This window comes from Cydia splendana, chromosome 11 (genome assembly GCF_910591565.1).
Source record: "Cydia splendana chromosome 11, ilCydSple1.2, whole genome shotgun sequence".
In the NCBI taxonomy this organism is placed as follows: domain Eukaryota; kingdom Metazoa; phylum Arthropoda; class Insecta; order Lepidoptera; family Tortricidae; genus Cydia; species Cydia splendana.
Window position 1 is genome coordinate 13,243,054 of NC_085970.1, and position 22,375 is coordinate 13,265,428.

Below are 22,375 nucleotides of genomic sequence, written 5' to 3' on the forward strand. Positions count from 1 at the left end.
AGGTAAGGGAACAGCAGTCCATCCAACAGGAATCCAATGGAGCATCCCTGAATTGTAGCCCCGTTTCAGATTTCCGAGCAGTTGGCGTAACTCACATTGAAAGGCGAGCAGAACTGCAGGTGCACCGTCGGAACACCATCGATATCTATTCCATCTTGTACACTGGCATTATTAACGACTACCTTAAACTTATAAATTGTATTTACAGATGTACAGTAATCTGCAATAATATGTTACAGAACAAAGGCCGCAAAAATATCTGACACGATTTTATTTGTAGTGCAATAAGAGCGTGTCACATATTTTTGCGGCCTTCGGAGACTGCATTTACTGCAGGGGACTATGCACATTGAAAGAAATTATTCTCATAGTTCTACACATTTTAAATTATACTTAGACGAAAAAAAACAAAAGTGTAAAAAAACTGGCTGTCAATTCTGTACCTACTCAAGACTAGATTAATGGAATTCGTTGAAGCTACTTAGCCGGCAAGGTATCTAAAATCGCTTGCGATTTATCGCAAAGTGAGGCCTTTAAGTATGATGGTCAATTTTGGTGGCAATTAGACAAATAGTATCCTACAGCTACAATGAATTGCTACCAATATAACTGGTACTAAATCAACACTAGTCGGGAATGAGGGAAGCGAATACCGGTATAATCCGGTTTGGGGCACGGATATTGGTAAACAACCTCAAATGAAATCCGCAACTGTTCGGGGATGCTAAACTATTTTAGGGTTACGTAGCCCCGGGTCGTAGCCGCTTCATAAAAAAGTGTATAATTTACTCAATATGTCCGGTCTGGAACGTGACTGTTAATTTTTATTGAAACTCGGGGCTACGATTTATTTATCTGAATAGGTAGTTAAAGAACTGAATAAACAAGGAAAAATACTTATAACTCATATATATTTATTATTTTAATTAAGTATGCTATGGCATATTTAATATATAGGTAGTCATTGCCACAACGCTAAGAAATTAGTGTAATTTTTTAGCTGGTTGCAACCCACAACTTCAAATCTTACGATTTTACATTAACACCACTTAGAGCCTAGCATACAGTTTTCACTGCGTGAAAATGTATTTTTTTTAATAAAGTGATGTAGGTAAAGTAGGTAGTTAATTATACAGTTAAGGCTGTGTTAGTTAATTATTTGCCTATCTAATTATTATGAGTTTGCATGCAAACGAGCATTAAAGACTACCCTCTGCTACGCTCAGCCCATAAAATAGAGTAATAAAAAGGAAACACATATACTACTTTCTGCCTTTCGACCGGAGTTGGTATAACCTTGGATAAGTAAATGCTTTGGGTAAACCAAATAGCATTTTTAGTTAATTAAAGCATAGCCGCCTCGTCGTCGAACGGCGTACGCCTGGATCACAACACAACGGAAGAACAGCGCTGGCTTTGCCAGCTACATGCTGAGTTGTGATCCTTTTATAGCATTTTGCTCTTATACATTGTATATTTGTCAATATGTTTTTGTCACCTGTGTTTGTTTGTCATAAATAAATGTATTTTCTTTCTTTCTTTCTTTCGTTTATAATATAATTTAGGTTTAAAATGAGAAACTTTATACAAACATCGTTTGATCGCCATTAATAGCCAAAGTATGATGTACCTACTTAGTACCCACATAGTTATAAAAATGGTCAAGGAAACGGCTCTAAACATTTAAGATTGTTTTGGTAATATTCGTTTCACCGACTTTTGTAGGACACTAGTTTGAGATTTCATCAAATTATACACTTTAAGTATGTATATGCATTTTGTAAAAGTACGTAAAAGTGTGCAGTACCTATACCTATATTATATAGTCTGCCTTACAAGGTGTTAACTTAGCTGTATTACATTTATCATATACCTTTAAATGAGCAATTCTTGTATATTTATTTATATATTTCGGGGATCTCGGAAACGGCTCTAACGATTTTGATGAAATTTGCTATACGGGGGTTTTCGGGGGCGAAAAATCGATCCAACTAGGTCTTATCTTGGGGAAATCACGTATTTTTGAGTTCTCGGTCTCCCAGATATTAGTATATTATCCTATAAGTAATACTATCTGCAGTTTACGATGCAGAAACGGAATTAACTATCAAGTACGAGTTTGCACAATACAGCACCGTAGTCCGCTAAGAGTGCCCGGTTTCCCCCTAGTTTTCCGGCCACCGGCTAAATTGGAAATATAGCTCCTCTAGTTACGTCACTTGCATTTTAATGAGCTATTATTAGGTATATATTTCACTTGCAATAATAAAATCAACGATTTAAATTCATACGATACTATTACTTGGCTTATAATTTGTGCATCTGTGTAACTGTGAACTAACATTTAACACTTTCAGTGCCAAGAACCCGATAGTCGGGTTCATTTTGTACTGGAATTGGGGCTCTTAGCACTGAAAGTGTTAAAAAAAATCATACCATACTATTCCTTGGGTTATAATTTGGACATCTGTGTAGCTGAACATTAAAAAAAATCCTTAAACAAAACGATTTCATTAAATACACCGAATTTCTTGGACAATAGCTAAAAGGATTTTATTTCTAATGAACGTTCAAACAAAAGCTTAATTAAATTCGCTTTCGCAGATTTTTCTCCGCCGACACGTTTTGCTAATTCTAAAATTAAATAAACACTGTACAATAGCATTATATGGATGTCCGAATATAAATTAATCAAAGTAGGTAATTGTTGTTGTATTATAATATTTACAATATACAGTCCTTATTACAAAAACCTTAAATTCCTACGGCAACCTCAAATTGAAAAAAAAGCACAAAAGTGAAGCATTTTTCTCTAGAAATTTAAACACAATAGAGTTTTCTTCGGATCGACCCAAAGGCATCCGGCATAGGAAACAATAGGGTGAGATCGCTTTAAATCTGTTATAGACATAACCGGCGCCGATAACACAGGGTGTAGTGCCGGCGGCAGTTCGGAAAACAGAGCTTTTAAAGGATTGTAAGAATATTCCGGTGATGTTCTTTTTGCAAACAAAATACAAGAAATACAAATTTGCTTTGACGATTACTTAGCTGTTATTCCAATAGTTCGTTCCTTTTGTACTCTAAGTAACAGGCAGCCGATAACCACCACGATAGGTTACATCTCAAAAAACTCCAAACACATATAAGCCACGACTTTGACACAGATTTAAATAAAAACAAAATTGTCAATCAACAACGATACAATTACGAAATAAAAGCATTACTTCGCTTCAAGACTTCTTACACGAAAAATACAAACGCCAATCAATTTCCAGCCTCAAAATCGCAGACGCATAATCTCCAATAAAAACACCTCTTCGCGCCACTGATTTATGTATCACCAGCCAACCCGATACATAGCTCATACGGGCACGGGGGGGACCCCACCGAACCATCGGCGTTTACGATTCGGGCGTAAAACTTGAAAACTGTAATAGGATCTTTACTCCGATACCATCTCGGTTAATGAGGACCCCGAAATAGCGGAGCGAATTGTGCCGAGTTTTTTTTTCGACTTGATAAATGTTTAGAGAATTTTGTGATCGTAATGGCAAATGATTCGGTTCCAAGTTTACTTAAAGTTATTTTATTTTGCAAGCGACTCAAAGGGTACATAGTAACAGTAAATGATCAAATTTATTCTAAAAGTTCATTTAATATTCACAATAAACTTAATAAGATTCGTCACAACTGTCACAAGGCGCTGTGTTAAAATTTGTTGCGAGATCCAAAAGAGAGGGCTTGAAGTTTATACGACATTATTTCCAAGTTGATATTTCGTGGCACGTCTAATCTCCATACCTATTTAATGTGAATATTGTTCAATAAATAAATAATCTAAGAATACCGAGCTATTTAACTTCCATTTCGTTAGAAAAGCTAAGACTAAAGCTTTCTAATTAATAGATCTTTGCTAAGAATTAATGAAAGCCAAAACTCGAAGGCATTTTTCTTTAACGTCTGTATTGTTTAAAAATAGAACCGAGTAACAAATTGACAGTTTTTATGAGAATTTCCACTACTCCTCTGCCTTTTTACACTTCTTGATAAAGATTTTAAAACTAATATTTTAAAACTTTTCAGCGGTAGTACAGTAGCAACTGAACGGACAGAGTCTATAAATTTATGTTTCAACTATTTTGAAAAACTGTAAGCAAATATTTAAATGTGTACATTTAACCAAAAATGAGTTAAACGCAATTCAAAATATCTACATAGATATTGTAAGGTAACGACCGCCATCATTTACAACGAAGCCTTCTTATAGTTTCATAAAACACACTATTTATTTCGTAAAAGACTTGTTCGAGGGTACTCCGAGATTGGGTTATAAATAAAAGCTGTCACTCATAGCTCTATGAAATATATTGCACGCAACGCGATACCGTAAATATCGAACTGGTATTTTAGTGATTGGTTTTTTTATCATTTTAATAACAAGTTTATAAATATGAAAGTACCTGAAGGTACTTAAGATTAGCTAGCTTAGTTAAGTATTATATAGTACAATATCTGGGTGACGCGAGGTACCTATCTCGGGAAAACATTTTTCCAAGAACTAAAACTTTTCATTATTCGGTATGAGATTGTTACGTTACCGAAAACGGTTTTGCGTACACAAATAAAATGACATAAACAAATATAACGTTTACTAACCCAAAAAACTATAAAACAAACAGTAAAAGAAATAAACAGTTTATCCATACCTCCGATCGAATTGCAAACAGACGTGTAAAAATAAAACAAATATACCTTATTCCCGTTCCTCGCGTACATGTCACGCGCAGGGCCCGACTCGATTCGAAATCACTCAACAATCGGATCCTACGATTAGTCTAACCGTCTCACCCTTCACCCACACACACGAAAAGGAGGCAATATCAAACCAATACGGCTTTTAATAGTTTTTTCAAATAGGATAAATCAAAACCAATCTACTGGCAACCGCTAAAATTGGAAACGGCTAAAAACGAGCATAAAAAATAAACATTGGTTTAGCTCAATTCGGTTAGATGTTAGAGCAAAAAATTGACACGTCCAAATTGGTTTTGGCGTATTTGACTAAATAAGTTTTCATTTTTGATAGCAATTTGGTAGTGGTAAATGGTAAAATTCAAACAAAATAAAGTTTATGCGAACATTTGTGCAGTATTATTTTTAGTGTCCGACCGAAGGTTCGGTTTCGGTTTCGGTTTCGGCCAGTTTCGGCCAAAAAATCATGTTTCGGCTGTAGTTTCGGTTTCGGCCAAAAAACGGCCGAACCTTTCGGCCGGGCCGAAACTTACGAAATGGTACTTCGGACACAGACCAAAAGTTCGGGAATAAGTAGGACAACAATATTAATACATATCTACATATACTGATTCATGTATAGGTACAGAAATTAATTGGTTTATTATAAAACACAATTCCACTAATGAGAGCGCCACTGGACGGTCGACGCAGTCTTAAGAGGCTGTCAATACCTATAACGCGCGCACTGTCTAATTGTATCGGAGTGAATGAGATAGCACTGTCGCACGTAGCCGTTGGCCGAGTATCAGCTCGGCCCGAGTCGAACGATGTCTTTTTCGCTCTTATTCAGTCATTTTTCTATCTACCTCTAATGGCAAATTTTAAGCGAGGCTAAAGGCTACGCTCAACTAGGGCCGCAAAGTTGATTTTATCAATAGTTAATATTTTGCGAAGCTGAACAGCTTTGATTAAAACGAAGAAAAAACCTTTAAAAGTGTCCCCAGTACAGTTTTTCATACGAATGCTCGACCTTAGCCTCACTTTTTACCTCAATTTACCATTGGTTTGTGTTCCACATGTCCTCTACTTCAGCTTCGCCTTTGGCCTCGCTGCGCCATGCTCGGCCTGCGGTCTCGCTTTTTAATACAATGGACATTGGTTGGAGGCTGTGCTTAACTACTTATCCTGAAGCCTGAAGCACGGCTTTGACTTCGCATGAAAGTGCGCCTCACTGGGGCACTTCGGACCTTTAAGCCCAGGTGTAGATCGGTACCCGGCCTTGCGATATTGTTAACAAAAAATTGCGCGCTCGCTGCGCTCGCGTTTTTGGTTGACCCTGTATCTACATGTTAGCTTGACTGGTGAATGAATAGAGTTAGACCAAGAAAATTCTGCAATGATTTTGATAGCATACGCAATGCTACTAGTGCAAATATTATTTATACGTCATAATTTCATAGAAGTTTTGACGTTTAAAACAACACTTGCACTGCATGTGTTATAAAAATCGTTGCAGAATTATTTTGGTCTAACTCTAGTAATTTTCTTAAAAAACTGCTTAAGTAACATCAATTTCAAGGACATTGGGTGTTGACAGCCCCATAATATGTGTGTAAAAGCGGTTTTATGACATTTTTTCAACGATTTTAACAAGTCTACAAAAGTTTCGGTTTCGGTTTCGGTTTCGGCCGAAACTAGAGCCAAAGCCGAACATTCGGTTTCGGTTTCGGCAAAAAAACATGTTTCGGTCGGACACTAATTATTTTCTTACTATCTGATTTACGCGTTAAGGTCCTATCCAAATTTATTTTAGTTTGGATATATTTCAGTTTTGATTGTTTAGTATCTTACATTTCAATTACAATATTTGAAGATAAATACGGATTACTGTTTACTACGTACTCATTATTCACGATGTCATTTAATCTAACGGATTCAACAATTAACGAACAACGTTCAACAATAACGTATTGTCTCTTTACCGTAGCTCAACAAACGGTATCAATGTATACATTACTCATCGTGACTTAACTAAACACTATAAAACTTATAAAATAAAAGATCTATGTCGGCAAAGGTCGGTGACCCCTGGAGGCGGGGCTGAAGCAGGATGTATGGAACAATCATAGCGCAGTCTAGGAAATACCGTACGATTTATATCGCAGTTTTTGCTGCATTTATTTTTCATTTGACGTTCGATTCGCGACCCCTGACGCCAGGTGGAAGATATGTACAGTCAGACACGTATGTTGTCCACACTTTGATCTGCAAATTTATATTTACATCAGCATACATAAATACACAATGTGTACATAGATACATCAAATTACGTATTCCTTTTTTGAAATAATCCTTTCATTTTCTAAAAGAACACTTAAAATATATCAAATTACCTTTCTTGAAGTTAATCAGAAACTACAATATACTAAACGACAACATAAACATGAGAGTTTCAGTCTGAAAGCCATCTTAAGCATATTTAATATTGACACAAACAAGCTACATCTCCCTATACCTCTTACTTAAGAAATACATATATACATTTAAATCTACAGCCTCCTAAAACAAATGGGTCAACTCAAATTTCACCTAACAATACCTACTGCAAAACCGTGTCGACTGTACCACACACGAAGGAGCAGCGAAACAGAACGGCACCAATTAAACCTGAGCCCCCAACTCAAACACAATGAACGCCCGGCCCGATATAATTATAGGCCGCCGGGGTCATCTTGCGCTGGCTAATAAAATTATTATGCGATTTAGCGGCGAGGGTCGATTCAGACCGCGCGGTGACACCGCACGAGCGTTTTCGCATAGAGCCCTGGGTAATATATGTGATTGTACGCTTTAGTCTGCGGTGGCGTGAAGTAATTCACTATTCGAACATTTCTATTCTATACGTTTGAATGCGAGTACCAACATTATGTCACGTCGATGGTAAATGGGCTTTTGAGCGTTGTTTTAATATGGCATTGTGTCACATGTAATTGCCAAGTCATTGGATTAAATAAGACTCAAATAAAACTATTTGTTCTGAAGATTGTATTTTCATCAAATTGCTATGAACCCCCTAAAAGGCATCCTAAAACCATTATTCCTTAAATTTTTTAAACAAAATCAACTCCCAATTAGACAATATTCCATTGTCTAATAACCAAAACCGGTCATACGCGTGGAAACCCCAAAGACGTGAAAAACATAAGAATGATGGATCGTACATTTCGATACCACCTGTCCCCACCCCCTGAGTACCCCCTACAAACACGTACAAAGTAATGTAGCCCGGACAGAAAACGTTTGTGCTTGGCAATCTTGGCATAGGTTTTTGCGAGTGTCAGCTATCTAAATCGGGACTTAGAAGAGCGGCAATTAACTAGAAAGAGAATAAATTATCGACTATTACCAGAATAGCATAGACGCCTTTTTATTTTTTATTTCAGTTCTATTGGCGATTGATATTACCTAGATGATTTTCTCATATTATCGAGGTGGAATTTCAATGTGTTTTTCTAGTAAGTCTAGAAAATAGAGATCGATTTCGGATTTGGTCCCATAGTAAAAGTTGCTCAGTATAATATCAAAACCTCCCTGGCAACGGGAATGCAGTTATTTTTTTTGCCACCGTGTATAAACTGGCGTAACGAAACTTCAGGAGTGTGTCAGTCAAACACAACACCGCTGAAAACGCTCTACAAAGAGATTGTTAGCTGCTACTGGTAACCGCGAGTCTATCTAGTTAGAACTGCACGGCATCATTCCACTTGCGGTTTGGTGCCTTTTAGGCCATGAACGGTTCAAAAATAACTTTTCTATATAATAAGTACTTTTTGAATTTTGCTTAACCTAAACCATGTTAAGTAGAACTTAAAGACATATAGAATATTCATACAATCGTTTTCAACACTCGTTTTATAGGAGAGACGTAGAAATACGTTGCATTTATATCAAAAATATAGATATTAATTAGGTCTTCAATGCTAATCCAGAACTAAATTGTCAATGTAATCTTAATAGAAAATACGTAAAGCCCTTATTATATTGCACAAAATCTCAAATTTCTCGTAGTAGGTACGCCACATTCATTATGCTTTAAAATAATTACAACAAAGCCTCTGTTAAAATACATCAACCCTTTCGCAGCACCTGGACCCGAACGAACGCAAACGGCAAAACGGCGAACATAAAAATGCCCGCGTTGCCATCAAAACAAATTATATCGCGGTTAACGCTTGCACCTTGCATTTTAACAATCCGTTGCTGTCCCGCTCCCGACAGATGGCGCTACGGGTACAGAAGTGACTTAATATTTCATATGCTTTCGTTCGCTATTCGACTGCGCATACTAAAATTTACAGCGTTTTTCACTGAATATTTTGCAGTATTGGTTTAATCAAGTGGAGGTTTGCAGTTGAGTTTTTTGTGTATGTATGTCGTTGTATAAGAATTTTTCAACAAACAATGTCATCACGTTTTAAATTCAAGGAACAAGGAATTTAGGAAGGAACATAATATTGTAATTTAAACTCAAAATGACCAAATCACTTGACTGACTGACAAAATATTCAGAGCAATGTACGTGTCATTGTAAAACGAAATTATTCTTTTAATAGTTTACCCAAACATTATTCGGGTCCCGATCGACAGTCGGACGCTCGGATAAACCGGGACACCGACACCCATAACTCGGATTAAAGCCAAAAATTGGGTCAAGGCTCACCCACATTCTGATGATATAATAGCACGTTTGACAGATCCTCCTCGCTAATTGTCTTTGCCCCAATTTGTAAGCAAACAACTCCAATTTAGTAGGAATCCACGCCTAGCCTTGTTCCAAGGTCTAATCTAGAATAATAAGGTTTTAACCACAATTCCGTGGAATCGTTTTAGTAATCTTGTTGCGAGTTAACCTCTAACCTTTCGAAATTATTAACGTCAAAAGTTGTGCACTTTGTATACGGCAAGTCTCCTAGGTCAAAACTCGGCCAATGAAATGTCGAATCGATGAAGTTTGTATAAATAAATTATACACTATGATCTAAGATCTAAGATTTGTAATACCTACATCAAGTCGCATCATTTGCGTAAAACAAAAATTAATCTTTTTATAATATAATCGTTAGGTAGTTATTTTACGTGTATTTTCATGAAATATATACCTATTTATAATTTCTGTCGAGCGATAGCTTGCCTACGAGAATTGACCCATTAACTAATTTCAAATTAATATTTTAGCTGGTACGCTCGTAATTCGAACGTTTATCGGTATATAATCAATTAATTAATATAGACATAGTCATTAAACCTCATTGATACGATCAGAAATAACTTAATTTGACTATTAATTAATCAACAGCCTATCAAATAGTTTGACAGGGTAATACATCAACACGTTTTTTTGTACATAAAATTATGTGTGTAATAAAAACTAGCACTTACCGGGTTTAGGGAGAGGTGTTTTGAGATCGTTGTTGATTAGTTGGGGGTTTTCTTGGACCTATTGATTAAAACACATAATAAGTAAATATAGTATAACAAAGGATATCATCCGCGGAACGTGGACCCATGTAAACATGGAACATATTTTATCTATATGTACGAATAGACGAATGTCTGAGCCTTTAACCCGTGGTTATTATTTATCCTCAAAAACTGGCAACCATTTTTGAGATCACGGGCGAGGCAATACTTGACTTTCGCCACTTGTCACCCGTCCTAGCTAAAGTAATAATCCACCAGACCTGTGCGATGAACTTAAAGAGTACTTAAAAAAGGTATAGGAACACAAACTCACACCGCGATGGCAACCGCGCACAGCTCTGGTGAATCGCTACCAGCGATTCAACGCAATACATAATTTTCTATAGATAAATTTACGCTACATATGGCAAGATACAGTGTCAGCCTGCCTTTGATATATCGCTGTCGCTATATCTTGTTGCGTTTGTTGTTTCAGTCAGGTGAATGCATTTGTTCTCTTCCAATATTTTGTTATGCAACTTAGATAATTGGTAATACTAATACGGAGTGTTAAATATTATTACCGGGGTCCCTTTGTTTCCCATAAAGTTTTAAGTCATAATGTATTATTTGCCATATTATCGTTACTCACAAAACTGAAACCGTTAACTTTTCAGGATTTTCGTAAGGTTATTCTATATATAGGTTAGGTTAGGTTTGTTTTATGGCAATCCTGAAAAGTTACGCGTTTCTGAGAAAAACCAATTATGACTAACGAAAATTCGGACAAACAATACATTATGACTTAAAACTATTTGTGAAACAATAGAGACCCATTATTACCTTATTCGTAAAGGGGTCGAAGATAAACTTATTCTCAAGCTCCTTCCGGGGCGTAGCGGCGATGACTGACAGCGGCTGCGGTAGGGACTTCATTTCCTGCGAAAATATTGTCATTATTTTAGTTCGAGACCACTTTGGATGCCTGACCTTTATAACTTTGTGATATCAGAGCAATAGACCCTTAAACTTAACTTTAAAGGCTCATTTTACTTTCCTCCACGTGTAGGTATTTCTACCTTTTGATTCTACCTTTTATAGCGGCTATCTCGTTTTGAGAGATAACTAAAATCATTGTACTTTTAGCTATGTATCTGCTTAAACAAATCATTACAGATAAAGCGTAGGGTATTTCTTTATTTATCATTAGCAGAATACAGAGCGACATGGTTTCATTTGTTGTACTTATATTTTAAACACCGTATATCTTTCTGTGCTCTTCGTCGATGTCATCATCATCAGCCTACTCTCGTCCAGTGCTGGAGATAGGCCTCTCCTATTGCACGCCATTGAGCACGATTTGCGGCAACTCTGATTCAGCTTCGTCGATGTGTATACTTTCAAATCTGGTGTTTGTTTACTGTATTTAAACTAGAATTCGAGCTACAGTGGCAGGTAACTGACTATATAGCACTAATAACCTAGATTTCCAGTGCAAGCAATGACGTGCAGGAAAACCACAAAATAAATAAGTTCAGTCGGCAAACCACCTGCTGAAGCAAGGGTGTATTGATAAGTGAGTCTGAGTATTTGACATTAAATTAGGTACGTGGTAGGTGCTGTATTTATAGTCGAAAATTTTCCAGAACGTTCCTGTTCATCTCGAGTTTTATTAAATAGTTCATAATAAAATATAAAATATAACTCGCTTGCCAAAAAAAAATTAAAAACGTTACATCATAACATTTATAACATACAAAACACGAAGCAACAATCGTATTTGTTTTGTAAACAAAAAGGTAAAACAACATAGTTGTATCATCGCCCAGTCGACCTTAATACTCCGCGGAATAAGAGATAAATACGAAAATGTGTCACAGGTGCACATAAAATAGAAAATAGCCGCGATGAGTGTTCAAAGGGAGGTGTTGCAACAGAGTCGTATCCAGGAAGCATTTGAGATCGCGGTTGTAAAAATAGCTTACCTTCAATATACTTTCTATAGGCGGCTGACAACTGTCAATTGCACTCTGAAAGAATGAAACATATATATGTTATTACTAGGGGAGTAAAGATATCAAAAAATAAGGGTATAGAAGCGGACCAAGCTAACTCTGCGTGGCATTTGCAATGTCAAAGTGTGGAATGTCATCATTAATGTCAAATTACTATGCTTTACGTTTATAATAACATTCCCTCACTTTTTTCTGTTCAAGTCGGTGATATGTTAGATTAGACAGACTCTACCACATTAATGAATAGCTAGAAGAAAGCAATATAGTATTATAACCACGAATTTAAATCGATAATATTCCAGCAACTTTGATTGAAGCTGTCATTCTGTTTTATTTAATTACTCCTCTGTCGTTAGAAAAACCAAGTAGCAAACTAGTTATTTTACATATAAAGTGAATTTATTCGTTACAGAGTGAATTCATGCAACACGATTAAATAAACTATGACAAAAATACTATTCCACAAAACGTTATGCCATGCCAAATACAGACAACGTATGTTAACGTTTAAAACGTACATTGTTGGACGAAAATACAAATAAAATGAAATATGGACCAATGTTGATTGTTCACTGGCGGTTTTCGCCGATGCTTTTATGTAGAAACTGAACATACAATTTTTGTAATATATGAAAGAATATTTTTTTGATATTTAACTACGGAATTCGATTCTTGTGGAATATAATAGTGTCAAAAGCACAAAACAATTGAAACCTAGGTGTATATGTTGTTAATGGCAATAAAAGTGACGTTTCTTAACAAAAACGTCACTTTTTACACTGATATATCTAATCCATATCGTCTCTAGACGTAATATTTGACGTATCTTAAAGTTCGAATCGGACCGAGAGTCATCATGCCTTGTGTCAACGAGACATTGAAAGAGAATCAGCTTTTTACTAGTGATGTACCGACTATTGATTTGGCCGACTAGCCGACTAATCGGCGCTCGGATGGCCGATTAGTCGGCCGACTAGTCGGCCGGATCATTAGTTTCGTCTAAGTTCGGTTCAGATGCACTTAAAAACAACCGTTTTACACCTTTCGTCGCGCTATTCTTCATATTATAAATAGTAACGCTGAAAAATGAAATAAATAAAAAAATCCTAAGGCTATATTTTATATGACAACCGGACGGACAATCGGACAAGAAAGAGATCAAGCGGTCAATAATTCTAACAAAAGTTTTCGTAAGCACCCTAAATAGGAATTTTCTTTTAAATAAATAAATAAATATTATAGGACATTTTTACACAAATTGACTAAGCCCCACGGTAAGCTCAAGAAGGCTTGTGTTGTGGGTACTCAGACAACGATATATATTATATATAAATACTTAAATACATAGAAAACACCCATGACTCAGGAACAAATATCTGTGTCATCATACAAATAAATGCCCTTACCAGGATTCGAACCCGGGACCATCGGCTTCATAGGCAGGGTCACTACCCACTAGGCCAGACCGGTCGTCAAAAATTTGGGTCAAATAGGTGAAAAGCTTATGGTAAATATTTGCTGTTTATTTCTTTTTGCCCTGTTTCCTGTCACTTATAAAGTGCCGACTAATCGGCCATTTTTGCCGACTAGTCGCCGACTAATCGCCGACTACAAATGAGGCCGGATAGTCGGCTTTCCCGACTAGTCGGTGACTAGACTAGTCGGTGACTAGTCGGTACATCCTTACTTTTTACAGATACTCGTTACTATAGTTACCGTCTCCTGGGTCACTCGAAAACAGTGGTTTTATGGTACTTATTTAAATAACCATTCATGCATTTTTATGGTAGCTACAGCCCTCCATAATGGACCATTTCCAAACTATGTTAATGGAACGTGGTATGTACAACATTTTTTTTATAACAAACTATGCTACCACGTGATCCACCTTATACTATTGTATCTACTTATTATAATCGCCACTGTTATATTATATTTATTCTCCAGCGCCCGACACAGCTCCAATAATCGATAATTTCAATCATAATGTCATAGCAATAAAGTTGACAGCAATATCGAATATTGGGTCTTAACATGTCGATTATTGGGGTGATTACGCTAATCAAAACAAATAACAAAACGATGTTGATTACCAACTTTAAACTTTAATTACTTAATACCTTTAACGAACAGTTAACAAACAAGATCCTAAGATAAACAGCGTTATTAACAGGAAACTTCGGCCGGTATTGAAGCGCAAATATAAAACTAGTTTTATGTACACATTACGCCTCCTTAGCAGTCGGGCGATTAAATTTAGGGCCCGTTTACGGCCCGGCCGTATGATTTACGGCTTGGCGGCAGTAAAAGTATTGTATTGTTATTGTGGCGCGTTTCGAGAGATTGCTACGTCAGTTTGGTTTACAAATTAACAATGTATGTGTTGGCACATGTAACGTACTTTTTCTCAAAAATGGACGGCAAAGTCGACTTTGCCGTTTAAAAAATAGGTTGCGAAGCGCGTAGTTTATGGTCAGTCAAAAATTAAAAAGTTAAAAACATTGCAGTCTCGATTTTGGGACTGCAATGTTGCATACAAATTCCATTATTTGTCGAGTTCCAAACTTTTTAAAAGTTGAAATGGCCATATCAAATGAAGGCACAGGCCCATTAAACAGCCAAACAGATGATTAGTACCGCGACTATTTAGCTGTCTCAAATAGGTTGGCGTATTTTCGGCAGAAAAATACACTTCTATTTTTTTATTAAAAAAATAAAAAGGCGGCAAAGCTAATTTTTTCAATTGTTTCTACTTTTTTCTGTGAAAATATATACGTAAGAAAGTTGCTTTTGTAAAATATTTCTATGATATTTATATTTGTTGCACCATTTTTGAGAAAAGCACTATATATGACTCGGCTGGAAGGCTACTTGCTGGCTTCGGATTCAATTAAACGGACTCCCAAGGTCGTCCGTTTAAAACGAATCCTCAGCCTGCAAGTAGCTACTTCCGAGCCTCGACAATAATGTACTATTCTCAAAAATGGACGGCAAAGTCGACTTTGCCGTTTAAAAAATACGTCGCGAAGCGCGTAGTTTATGGTCAGTCAAAAATTAAAAAGTTAAAAACATTGCAGTCTCGATTTTGGGACTGCAATGTTGCATACAAATTCCATTATTTGTCGAGTTCCAAACTTTTTAAAAGTTGAAATGGCCATATCAAATGAAGGCACAGGCCCATTAAACAGCCAAACAGATGATTAGTACCGCGACTATTTAGCTGTCTCAAATAGGTTGGCGTATTTTCGGCAGAAAAATACACTTCTATTTTTTTATTAAAAAAATAAAAAGGCGGCAAAGCTAATTTTTTCAATTGTTTCTACTTTTTTCTGTGAAAATATATACGTAAGAACGTTGCTTTTGTAAAATATTTCTATGATATTTATATTTCTTGCACCATTTTTGAGAAAAGCACTATATATGACTCGGCTGGAAGGCTACTTGCTGGCTTCGGATTCAATTAAACGGACTCCCAAGGTCGTCCGTTTAAAACGAATCCTCAGCCTGCAAGTAGCTACTTCCGAACCTCGACAATAATGTACTATTACAACAGTACGTACAATGCACATACACTGCTGGTAATATAATATGTCACCTTGTCTGCATTATTATGAAGAAAATTGTTAATATAATAACCATTATACGTACATGTACATTGTACAATCAGTATCAAAAGTAGCGGATAAAATTTTATGTTGTTCCTAGCCGGTGCTGTACACATCTGACTACTCATTTTTACGATACTGTCAAAGTCAAAGACAAAATATACTTTATTTATGTAGGCCTATAGTTGATTTTTTTTAGCATTAGAAAGAAGGTAAGCGATCTTGACATGACACTTTTTATTTAAAAATATTGAAAAACGCTTTAAAAAAATTAGTTTATATTACTTATGAAAGTAAAAGAATGTAAAAGATCGTATATGATTTATAGTTCTAAGATATTTACTGTGACTTATTTTTCAATGATGATTTTTAATAAAAAGACATGTCAAGATTGTTTACCTTCTTTCTAATGCTAAAAAAAAAGAACTATAGCAACAAGCACTTATGAAATGTACGTATGTATTACATATATGTATGTATGTATATGGAATACATACGTACATGTATGTATTACATACTGAATTCTGACCTTCGTTAGGTTAGGTTAAGCAATAGGACCTAAGGCTGAGGCTACATTTATTTACCTTAATAATTTATTATCGAATAGATAATTCAATACAAATGTAAAATCGTTGCAACTTCTCGTGAAGAGTGCCCACGCACTTGTCTTGGGGTTGAACGAGAATCAATCAAACTTTATTTTGGGAGCTATTTATAGTTTTTCCAATACGCGGGTTACATTCTTGGGATGCGGTGCCAAAACTTGTAATAAAAGAAATACTCTTATTTTATTATTCAATGCTTATTAATATTTTATGCCTTCTCGGTATTCATGGCAAAAAATTAGTGACAGTTTCTAATTTAGTATCAAATTCAGTGTTCTATTCTCATAACCTGTTATTTCAATCAGAATCCACCTCCAAGTTAAGATTTTTAAACTTAGAATTGCACAACTCACTTGTGATTGGACGCCGTTGATTTTTAGGGGCGGCGGTCGATGCGTAGGCGGCGCCGATAAGACTGACCCATCGCTCTGAAAATACAATGTTATATCACAACACCGAATACATAATAGTACATTTATGATACAAGCGTTCTACGTTGGTTATCACACTCGAGGCGCGAGCTGAAACCGAGCGCTCAATAAAAACGCCGATGTGTGTAATGACCAATGCACAAAGTGTTTTACACGAGAGGTTTTCCAACATACTTGCGAGGAAAAAAATATAACTAATATATTAATCAAATTTTAACCCCATAAGTTCGATAATTATAAAAAACTATAATAAAGTACGCGGGTTTAATATACCTACTTATATGTTGCGGGTTTATTATTATAAGCCTTTAGGCTTTAGCGGTTCAATAAGTGTCACGTCACGAGAAAGTGTGCTGAAAATGTATTAATTTTATTAAATAACGCTATAATAATAAGGCTAGAACCACCCGTACCTAAGTGACTGAGAATATGAAATGGCGACATGAGTGTTGAAGGCCAACCTCCTCTTTTCGCTGAGTCATGTTTGGTTTATCGAAGTTGCTCAGTTCAAGGGTTTGCCTCATGAAATTTGAGATAAGAAGAATAAATGAAAAAAAAAAAGAAAACAAATTAGTTAAATGAACCCTATAACATCAGTGTCATTCAGTGTGTTCATCTGATGTTTTTTTCAAGATGCCATCTATCTGTTCGTCTACAGCTTGCCCGATTATAGTCTTCGTAACAGACGAAATGAAAGTCTTTGATGTGAACACCAAATGTTACATTTCGGAGCACGACACTCATACGTTCAAATGATGCAACATATAAAGGAAAATGGTATACGTAATTATACAGCGATCGCAAGGATGCTCAACAGTATTTACAATATTAAATTCAACGGCTAAGCAAAATAGATCGACATTTCTTATTAATTCGGACTATATGTAGAGTCTTTAGCAAAAACTCTTTAAACAGGTAATTGTTACTGTTCTCAACTTATTGTGTTCTTTTTAAACAATGTCCAAATTTTAAAAGGTGAAAGGATAAAGAATCTTGCTACCCGACACCTACACAGTACCCAGACACTTTAATTGACTTTACAATAAAACGGTTCTTCGTCCGCGTACAACAATCGTCTACAAAATTTATAAGTCATCATGGAAACAACAACTCTCCGCTGAAGGTCTGAAAATACCGCTATTATACAAAATGGATTTTCTTGCGGGCTCCCATAAATTTATTTTTTTGTTAAACTTTCAAAACCAAAAGTTTCCGAGCCGCTGGTTCACTCCGGTAGCTTATTTAGCGATCACAGGACTTTAGATATTTTTAATATGTAAGTACTAGCTTTTACTCGTAGCTTGATTTTATAATTGAACACAGCTTCAGTGAATTCTAACTTAACCCCCACAGATTTAAATAACTGTATTTAAAATGAATATGACATGAATTTTAAACAGTTCTGTAGTAGCAAATGGAGCACTGTAGGTACATATTTATTTTATTCAGATTCTAACTCTACGAAGCTGTGGCAAATTTAAAAATAGTATTTTACCGTCAGTGTCCTAACGCTTTCAGGCTGCACTAGAGAATGGACACCGCGGTTTTCGATTATATTGAAAATCCGGAATATTGGAACCAAGTTCCGATCAAAAGACAGGAAAAAACTTATCTAGGACTATATACATAGGTCTACCACTTATCTTGGGCGGTTACTAAAGAACATAATACAATTCAGCTTGAACCATTCCACAGTTGACCATAATACCTTTTTACCAATTGTCTCAGTTTAATGGTAGACCTATTAGGGCCGCTTGCGCCATCCTGGGTTAATCTTTAACTCTGGGTTAACCGGTTAAACATAGAGTTACCAGGCAGCCTAGCCAAGGTGATAATCGCTTGCGCTTCGCCATCGGATCGCTTTGTGTCTCTATCACTGTTCCATATTAATGTTACAGTGACAGTTGCGTTTCATTCGCTACGGAGCGTTAGCGATTGGCAAGTTGTCTACGGGGCCAGTATAATTTCACCCTTTGTTAACGGTTAACTACGACTTAGTGGCTAACCCTGGATGGTGCAAGTGGCCCTAAGTGTTGTGATTTAGGTCTCGAACGAGTCTTACAGACTTTTTTGTCTTATACTTCTGTATTTTTCTCGAATTTCAGGCTTGGGATCGAAGAATAAAACTACCGTTATTAATCTGGTCTCAGTCGAGTCTTAGCGCCACTTGCACCATCCCACTAGTCCGGGGTTAACCGGTTACACCGTTAACCCACTGTCAAATTGTACTGGTAACCATGGTAACTCCAGGTTTAACCGCCCCCAGGTTAGTGGGATTGTGCAAGTGGCCAGACTAACTTCGCCAAGCGGACCTTTCATAAAACGTTGAGTTTGAGGTTTCGTTCGACGTGTTGCTTCCCTGTCACACTTAGGTATGATGTTACAAGTGCGACAGAGAGGCAACACGTCGAACGTGGTTCGCGGTAGTCCCTCTGAGGTGGACGTACCTTGTTGTGAACGTAGGGCCGATGGTGCACGCGCCCGTTCTGCGGCGCGTGCGACGGCTTCTTGAACTCGCTCTCCCTTCGCGACGGATGGCCTGTGGACAAGACAGAACTTCATTCAACAATTTGTTCATTCAAACTCCCTTGTTCATAAACCTCAGCGAACCTTTGTTGAATTTTGTCCCTTTCTAACTAACACAAATGTCAAAATGATAGATAAGGACTAACGATTATCAAGGGCTTGTTAGACTTGGCAATCGTGTATGAATAACGCCGTAAGTCCCCATTAACGAGGTGGCCGCTGTTACAATACTGTCAATACATGTCAAATTTTGCATTTGTCTCTGTATCAATCTCTGTGTCTGTGTGTATTTATTTATTCTGTCTCAAACTGACTAATTAAGACGTGATTCCCTTATACTTAACCGCTTACACAAGTATTTAGTAATAAACAAAGTGGTGCTAAAAATAAGTAGGTATTAGCTTGAAATGCATCAACACTATCGACAGTGACCGTGACGCGTGATAAAACAAAAGCCGGCGCGTAAATCGTGTGGCAAAGTCTATTAACCTGTATACGAGTAATTGAAAAGAATGTACCTAATAAGTAAGGGCACAGAATAAATAATAGTACTAGGTACAGAAGACTCACTCTCTAACAAAACGCGTCTGTTACGATCAGGACAGCTGGTATGGCCGCTATTAGGTGGCGACAGCGCCACGCGCGGCTTATGGCTAGCCACCAAAATTGGTGTGGATCGGATGTACTTTTAGCTACCTGTAGCAAAGCGACGGAATCGCGGAGTGAGCCACGCCTGGTAAGGGCTGATTTAGACGGCGCGGGAACTCGTATGCGATTTTAGTTACATTGAAGACTATTGGTGACATTCAATTCAGCCGACCAATCAAATACCGCAATGTAATGAAACTTGCATGCCAGTTCTCGCACCGTCTAAATGAGCTTTAAGGTTGGAAAACACTTCGTTTTCCAACCTTAAGCCTGACAGCCTATTAGAGTAGCCACAGTTCGTGCGCATTAAATTATCATGTCGCATGTGTGGTCCGCCGCGAGCCGGTCGTGGTGAGGCAGAACGCATCTCCATATTTATCACGATTCTATATCGAAGTAGGGCAATGCTCGAGGGACTACAGTATGGGAGTTCTTCAAGAGTGGATGCGCATGTGACACCCCTAATAAGCGTCTAATGCCTATGTAACCGATGGGTTCTAGGGATCATTAAATTATAATCTATCTATAATCTAACCGAAATATGTTTGGTCTGAACTCATCGAGGTTACATATGCATTCTAATGAGTAGGTGTAAGTTTTTCCAGTCAGTCTAAAACGATATATGCGCACTTGCGCAGTAATGGGTTAAAGAAAAGTGTGCACTACTAAACCGTATGTGATAGACACCCTTTTAACTCCTTTGTAAAATTAACAATTTCATTGAACAAAGAAAGAAAATAAATTTATTCAGGACGCTTACAGTATTGCTTAAAACTAATACGACATTTTTATTAGTATAAAATATAAACGTCACTGTATTAGGTCTCCCCTCAGCTTGATGTCAAGTTAGCTTTCAGGGGAGACCTGTCCAACCGATCGCGTCAGCACGTAAACTTAACTAACATTGGCGTTTCCAAGTCATTAAAATCCCACGGGTCGCGCGCGAGTCTATAAAATCGATGTGATTATCTTTTAGAGTGATGATTTTTGTATTAATAATTTATGAAAGCTCCATAAGCCTAACACGAATTAAAAACTAATAACGTATTCCAAAACCATTCTATTAGATTAGCATAAAACACAATAACTCAAGCGGGTACCTCGGATCACCGCGCAATCCAGAGGGCCTCCCGCGGACCATGTTCGATGTGTTGCCTCCTTGTCACATTTACGTACGAATTTACAAGTGCGACAGAGAGGCAACACGTCTAACGTGGTTCGCGGTAGCCCCTAGCAGGCATCGTAACTCGGACTCCTTTGTCCCGATCGCAATCTCCATAAACCAGCTAAACACCTAGCCGAGATTCCCCCGCTTCCCCGCTCTGGGGGGAATGGGGGCACCCGATACCCCCCTCTTTAGATATGCGGGAGTTAAAGTGCCCTATGATTTCGCGACTTCGCCTACTCAAGTTGAGGTGAACGTTGATTTGTTTTTTAATGGCTGATTTGATGAAACTGCAATTAGGGATTAAATAGATGAAACTTGTTAAGGAGTATACTGATTCCAAATTACTTTGCATCTAATCTAATCGAAACATCTCTTGAATTGCGCAGTTCCGATTAATATGGCCAACTTTTGATTCGCGTTCATTCAATCAATTTATCAATCAATCAAACTTTTATTGATAAAATAGAAGTATTTTACATGTCAATGTGGACACATTATTTCTATCTAATACGATCACATATTATCAACAATGTTTGAATAGAAGTGCTACTTCAGGACGTATGCGCGAGACGCCATAATATCCCTTTTTACAAGAAACCAAACATATCAGTGATTCAATATTCAAATGTTGAAACCTTAAATATATCCCTTACGTGTTTTGAAACAACTCTTATCAATTATCTTATATGACTTTTCAGAGAAAAAGTATCAATTCTCGGTTGTTGATAAGGTCTATTTCTAATTGAATCTTTGTAGCATTAGCGCCTAATAGACTATCGATAATAAGATAAATTTTGCTTGAACACGTTACAAATAGGCTTAGTTCAACTACCTGCCCTAATCGAGAGTGCCTCTTCAGGTATTTTACGGATCCTTTACTTATTAACGCGAAGCAGAAAGTAGTAGGGATTTTATAAGAGCCCTCCGGATTTAATTTACATGAAGGCTTTCGCCTTTTACCGGAGGTTCTTTTACATTCGAGAGTCATAGAAAGCGAATTTATGTGATAACTTGCATCGAGTGCTAATCATGTGAATTCGGTACTACTTAAGTACCTAATTAAGGTTTTTGGAAATCGTATTTAAATTTATTGTAAGTTTGTTGTATTTATTAGTCTTTCTTAATCATAATAGGGTTTATAAAGCGATGAAATAAAAAATAAAAAATAAAATGACCAAAC

General features: G+C 36.9%; 1 protein-coding gene and 1 long non-coding RNA gene across 4 annotated transcripts in view; one reads left to right on the forward strand and one right to left on the reverse strand.

Moving 5' to 3' along the window:
- LOC134794976 (uncharacterized) overlaps positions 1-22,375 on the forward strand; it is a 746,430-nt gene that overhangs the window by 235,292 nt on the left and 488,763 nt on the right. The gene's annotated exons all lie outside the window — the stretch shown is intronic.
- LOC134794884 (AF4/FMR2 family member lilli) overlaps positions 1-22,375 on the reverse strand; it is a 321,915-nt gene that overhangs the window by 46,085 nt on the left and 253,455 nt on the right. For all 3 annotated transcript variants that reach the window (XM_063766715.1, XM_063766714.1, XM_063766713.1), the window contains 5 exons: positions 19,301-19,392; positions 16,776-16,850; positions 12,183-12,227; positions 11,041-11,136; positions 10,177-10,234 (listed from right to left, as the gene is read on the reverse strand). In XM_063766715.1, the coding sequence (XP_063622785.1) occupies positions 10,177-10,234; positions 11,041-11,136; positions 12,183-12,227; positions 16,776-16,850; positions 19,301-19,392 (366 nt within the window). The remainder of the gene's footprint in view (positions 1-10,176; positions 10,235-11,040; positions 11,137-12,182; positions 12,228-16,775; positions 16,851-19,300; positions 19,393-22,375) is intronic.